This window comes from Solanum dulcamara, chromosome 3, assembly GCF_947179165.1.
Source record: "Solanum dulcamara chromosome 3, daSolDulc1.2, whole genome shotgun sequence".
Lineage (NCBI taxonomy): Eukaryota > Viridiplantae > Streptophyta > Magnoliopsida > Solanales > Solanaceae > Solanum > Solanum dulcamara.
Window position 1 is genome coordinate 78,995,307 of NC_077239.1, and position 6,028 is coordinate 79,001,334.

The window sequence follows — 6,028 nt, forward strand, 5'->3', positions numbered from 1 at the left end:
GGCTAGGTTTAAAATAATCCCTTAAATATATTTTCTTTAACAGTTTTGAAGTTTAAGTTTTTCAAAAGTGAGCATTGGCTGTTAGATTTAGAGAAATTATTGAAAAGAAAGAATCAACAGGAACTCACATTTGATGCTATAGTTTTTTCAGTTTCTGCTAGTTTTTGTTTTATTTCTAATGTCTGAACGACCGTAAGATCTCTCTAACTCCTAAGGTTGGGGTACCCTCCCCAGACCCCACTTATGGGATTACATTGAGTATGTTGTTGTTGTTTGCTTAGCCACTGGAAGATAAAGTCAACAAAGGACACCAAGTTAACATATTAACCTCATGTTTCATTTGACCGACACCTCTATCCTTGATCCCATATGATCAGTTTACTTCTCTAGATATCCAAGACACTTGAAATGGCTGAGGCTGCAACAGCCAAAGCAATATCAAAAATCACAGAACAAGCAATATTCTTATATGGAGTGGATGAGCAAGTAAGAGAACTTGTTACAGAGCTGGGGCGTATGCGAGCTTTCTTGAAAGACGTTGATTCGAGAAAACAGAAAGAAGAAAGAGTAAAAAATTGGGCTAATGACATTAGGGACCTTGCACAAGATGCTGAGGGCATAGTTGAGAAATTTGCTGCTGAGGTAAAACAGAGAAAAGGGGAAGACATTGCTTGTTTTTGTACAATATTAGCTAATATAGTGAAAGAAGTTGTTGCAAGGTACAAAATAGGATGGGATATAGGAAAGATCAACAAGAGAATAAAAAGCCTCACAGAAAGTTTAAGAACTTATGGTGTAGTTTTTCATGGTATAAATGAAGGAGAAACATCTTTTAGAGAAGTGAAATTACAGAGTGGAGCTATTGGTGTTGAGAGATGGGGAGGTACTGGAGGAGGACATTGGAATTATAGGCCTAAAGGTTTAGTGAAACATATAGTTGTAAAGCATGGATTGATTATAGATTCTATAATGTTTAAGAGCATTGAAGAAAATGGTGTCATGGAGTCTTCTGAAACATTTGGTGGTTCCGGAGGCCATCGCACAACTGAGGTAACATGTCTTCTTTTAGTCTATGTTGTTCAGACTCTTTAAAAATGTCGTTGGATCATGATATGTTGCGGTGATGTTTTTGGAGAGGCCTAACAACATAGTTCTTAGGTCTTATTTGTTTGCATTTAATGGAAGTCTGAATCGAAATGGTTCAGACTTTAAGCCACTAACTACATTTGTTTACATTAACAACATTTAAATACTTATTTGGTCTGAATAGATCTTAATATCGTTAAGAGGTATTTTGTGAATAATTTTCACCGTCATTCTATCCACATAAAATCACCGGCCACCTCCACTAACCATCTCTGCCATCACCAACCACTGTCAATTATCATTGCCATTGTCCGCCCTTCGGCGGAAATTACACTATTTATACATGATTAAAATTATTTCTTATGTATATATAGTAGATGTTGAACCCCCTTTGGCCTTTTTGTGTTTTTACTTCACATTTTGACTCCTCAGTGAAAATCTTGGGTGCACCACTATAACCAACCACCTTTGTCATTACAAACACCATCGTTGTCAACTACTTCTTTCAGTCGCTATTACATCTGCCACCTCCATAATTATAATTATGTTCAGTGTCGCCGTCACCATCACCACTAGCAATCACTACCACTACTACGGCAGTCAATCCCTACTACCAACCATCTCTACCATCGCAACTAGCACCGTCGCCAACTACCACCAACAAGTATAAGTTTTATCAGTGTATCCCGTATACAAGATTTTTTCTAGCTGATATCGCCTTCAGAATGAGTTTAAACTATATATCGACAATTTTGTTGAAAAACATGAATTCTAGGTCTACCAGTTAGTTTCAGTCAAACTAGGTAAAGGATCAGCAGTTTAACCCTTACCTAGTAAGAATGTGAATTTGAAAAATTAATTTCTTAGAGTATTTCAAGTGAAATAATAATTTTTTTTCCTCTTTCCCAACCATCATTCAAATATTCTCCTTGTTAATAAGGCTAATTGGCTTTGTCTTGAATTCTTGTAGATCAATATAGATAGTCCTTCAGAGTATTTGACAGGCTTAAGTGGGACACATGGACTCTATGGTCCCTATCTTATAATAAAATCCATCAAGATTCACACTAACCTTAGCCATCATGGCCCTATGGGTTCAGTAATTGAGACTGATACCAACTTCTCATTTATCATGCAAGGTGGGGTTATTGTTGGATTCCATGGATTTTCAGGGTTATTTCTTGATGCCATTGGTTTGTATCTTATGCCGGCAAGCATCAATTTACATTCTTAGTAGGCAAACTGTCTCATTAATATATATTCCAGCTAGCTTATGTAGATAAGCTTGTAATTATATTGATTGTTACCCGTTGTATTGTATTATATTTTTAGTTTAAATATCATGTTTGGTTTGATGGTTTCTTAAATTTTATTGTATAGTATCGTTTAAATCCATAGTTAGGTAACGATGAAAAGTCTCATTTTATGTATCCATCGATTTGGTGTTATCGCGTCATTATCTTACATCTTATTTGGATGGTTGTTACCCATTGTATTATATTGTCATGTTTGTTTTGATTGTTACTTAAATTTTATTTTGTATCGTACTGTTTAAACTTATCGTTAGGTAACGGCGAAAAGTCTCATTTTATGTAACTACCAGTTTGGTGTGATTGTACCATCACCTTAATATTTTCTTCCCATTTTGTTTTTACTTATTGATAATCACATTTTATTCTTTACCCTACTTTTCTACAATAGCTCTTCCTCATATCATACTTTTCGTATAAGATCATCATTAAAATTATTGTTGTGTGACATTATATAATGACAGAGAACAATACAATTTGTCCAAATATTGTATCCATAAAAATAATAAAATATGATAAAATATAACATATTACAAAATACATTATTAACAATACCTAATAATCATCCAAATAAAGTGTAAAAAGGGAATTGACTTGGTCAATAAATCAATAATCATCCAAATAGTGTCATGTTGCCTCTTCAATATGTATCCAAGCTACCTTGTCCATAAGGTTAAATGTCATGCTAGCCTGTCCATAAGGTTATATAAGTCATATTTGATATTAAAAACTAAGAAGGGAACTGACATAATCAGCCGATCAATAATCATTCAAATTGTGTTATTTTACCTCTCCGTCGAAAACGATCTTGGGAACCTCTAGAAAATTGATGCAATAAATTTGCTAGTACAAATTTTGTTGCTACAATTAGCTTAATTACAGCCTTCATTTTGATGTAAATATTGTTATAAACCAATAACTTGTTAAAATGCTTCATCTGTTTGTTGTTATTTAGGATTTAGTTTTCTTTTTGAAGATAATGCCGCCCTAGGCGAAGCCAGTGCTAATTCATTTTATAAATGTCATATCAGAATGAAGGACATAAAACTTGCTAATATTAATGAATAAAACCAAAGTTTAAACAAAGTTCAAAGACATAACAAGAAGTAGAGCAAAGTAAAATAAATAAATTGCATTTATGATTAAAAACATAAATAAAAAGAGAAAAAACTACGTTATTTTAAAAATAAGTCATTCAATAAACACTCAGACCCCACTTGTGGATTTTACTGGATATGTTGTTATATGTTATTGTTTTCATTCAATAAACAATAGCAAACAATACCAAAATCATAATGCAAAATAAACTAAATCGTGACATTATTTGTCGAGGGATGAAAAACTAAAGGCTATGTGTCAATGATCAAAAAGACCATTGGGATCAAGTTGTTTTCACAATGTCAGGTATTTCAAAAAAAGAACATGATTTTTTACACCAATGATTGTTGGTATGTTTACAAAAAAAAAATTATGTTCATCAACAATATAACATTACAACATCCGACTAAATAACAAAAACAATTAATTTATGGGCTCAATCCAAATGTCTGGGGCATGGTCATGTATAACGCATATGTAACTTCCAATTTTAAAAACTTTTCTTTTAAATCAAACTCGATATTGTATTTTCTCGCACACTTTTTGCATTGAACGTCGTCCAAGGTTGATGGTCTCGTTAGCGTTACATGCCTTAATGGAGTTACGTCCCTTACTTAATGGAGTTACGTTTATAGTGCAAAAGTAAAAATAAATTGGATCAATAATTAAAAACAGAATTAAACATCAAATGTCTAAATTAATTAGTTTTCTTGATTATAGAAATATACTAACTAACCATGATTAAAATAAAAAAAAATTTTGAGAACGAATGAATTACGATCAATATATCTTCTAACAAAAAAACATTTTATTTTTCTTATTTAATACGTGAATGCTAGAAATTTTGTTTTATTTATTTGAATGGACAGAAATTTAATCGAAGAAACATTTGTTGATATATATATATATAATATATAACCATGATTAGGACACTTGAGTATTTAAAAATTTGCACCATTAATATTTGAATAAGACAGCCGGATCCATTTTGATGTAAATACTGTTATAAATCAATAACTTGTTAAAATGTTTTATCGGTTTGTTGTTCTTTAGGATTTAGTTTTAAAAAGTATATACAAGTAGCACAAAGGCAAAAATAAATTGCATTTATCATAAAAAAAAACATACTAAAACTTACAGAGAAATCATTCAATAAACAATAACAAACAATATCAAATTCATAATACAAAATAAACTAACCGTGACACTATTCATCGAAGGATGGAAAATGAAAGGCCTTTTTTTGATTGAGTCAGGTATCAACGATCAAAAGGACCAATGGGATCAAGTTGCTTGCACAATGTTAGGTATGTCAAAAAAAGAACACGATCTTTTGCACCCGTACGATGATTGTTGGTATGTTCACAAAAAAACTTAAGTTCATCAAGAGTACAACATCCCAACATCTGACCAAGTAACAAAAACAACCAATTTATGTTTCTCTTATCCGCAGAAACAATCGGTTTTACGCTATTCTCTTGCTTACAAAATTGACAAGTAGGAAGGAGAGGGTTCATCCAAATGTCCGGGGCACGCTCACGCATATCGATTTTATTTTCCGCTATGTAACTTCCAATTTCGAAAAACTTTTCTTTCAAATCAAACTCCATATTGTATTTCCTCTCACACCTCTTGCATTGAACGTCTCCGCTTATTATAAAAAGTTGCTTGGAGAACAAGTATTCCAACGTGTGGACCATGGCTAGACTGTTCGTAGCCCAAGGAAATGGAGGAGTGATGGTCTCTACCATCACTTTAGCATTAGCCTTACATGCCGCCTTACGTCTTCTGCGCTTTGACTGCACTTGAGCATGACCGGCTTCATTTTTTGGCACAGTTGATGTTAAAATCGCAACTTGTGGGAGTTGTGGAAGGTAAGATGGATTAGGAGGAGGTAATAACGATGAGGGATTCTCAGGAGGTTGTATTCGAGGTCTAATAGAACGAAAGGATGACATTAATTTTAGTTCCAAGAAGTTATCGTCGTCTTCTCCTTCTCCTTCTCCTTCTCCTTCTTCTCCTCGTAGATTTTCACTACAAGTACGAAAATTCTTCCTCTTCTTATTGATTTCTTCCTCATTATTTTGCTTGTTCATTGAATTAAATTAGGTAAACGAACAGTCACAATAGGAGTGTAAGAAGTATATGAAAGAAAATTAATACAATAAAATAAAAGAGATGTAAAATAAAATAAAATGGAAGGGGTATACATATACTTAAAGAGTTGTGTTAGAGATAAATCAAAAGAAACAGAATTTTAGTAATTTCAGTTGAGTTAGACTTCTTTCAAATTCAAATGAGATACCTCTGATTATAATTACCTAATTAAATTAGATCAGAATTTTAGAAATTTCATTTGAGTAGGAATTTTTAATCACAGAGATCTAACAAATATGCGCCCTTACCCCTTTTTCCTAGTTACTCTTTGGTGGACAGTCAAATATTGCTTAGATTATAATTTTTTTTAAATAGTTTTTAAATATTTTATATTGTTGACTTATAGTAATTAATATATAGTTTTTAAATATGTAAAT

General features: G+C 32.4%; 2 protein-coding genes across 3 annotated transcripts; one reads left to right on the forward strand and one right to left on the reverse strand.

The window, feature by feature from the left end:
• Positions 1 to 35: 35 nt before the first annotated feature.
• On the forward strand, positions 36 to 2,453 carry LOC129881866 (jacalin-related lectin 3-like). Of its 2 annotated transcripts, none has more exons than XM_055955977.1 (2): positions 36 to 1,050; positions 2,226 to 2,453. In XM_055955977.1, the coding sequence occupies exons 1-2, from the start codon at positions 409 to 411 to the stop codon at positions 2,367 to 2,369; spliced, it is 786 nt and encodes a 261-aa protein (XP_055811952.1). In that variant the 5' UTR covers positions 36 to 408; the 3' UTR covers positions 2,370 to 2,453. The 2 variants fall into 2 exon arrangements, with proteins under 2 accessions (XP_055811952.1, XP_055811951.1); XM_055955976.1 differs by having other exon boundaries at positions 38 to 1,050; positions 2,057 to 2,453.
• Positions 2,454 to 4,716: 2,263 nt separating this feature from the next.
• Positions 4,717 to 5,694, reverse strand: LOC129881868 (uncharacterized). The gene has a single exon (XM_055955978.1). The coding sequence runs from the start codon at positions 5,588 to 5,590 to the stop codon at positions 4,754 to 4,756; it is 837 nt and encodes a 278-aa protein (XP_055811953.1). The 5' UTR covers positions 5,591 to 5,694; the 3' UTR covers positions 4,717 to 4,753.
• Between the last annotated feature and the right edge of the window lie 334 nt (positions 5,695 to 6,028).

Bases quoted from the DNA above. Each gene is read 5' to 3' on its own strand.
- LOC129881866 (XM_055955976.1), top strand. From the start codon at position 409: ATGGCTGAGGCTGCAACAGCCAAAGCAATATCAAAAATCACAGAACAA. The intron at 1,051-2,056 runs GTAACATGTCTT...GAATTCTTGTAG, and splicing joins GAGGCCATCGCACAACTGAG to ATCAATATAGATAGTCCTTC.
- LOC129881868 (XM_055955978.1), bottom strand. From the start codon at position 5,590: ATGAACAAGCAAAATAATGAGGAAGAAATCAATAAGAAGAGGAAGAAT.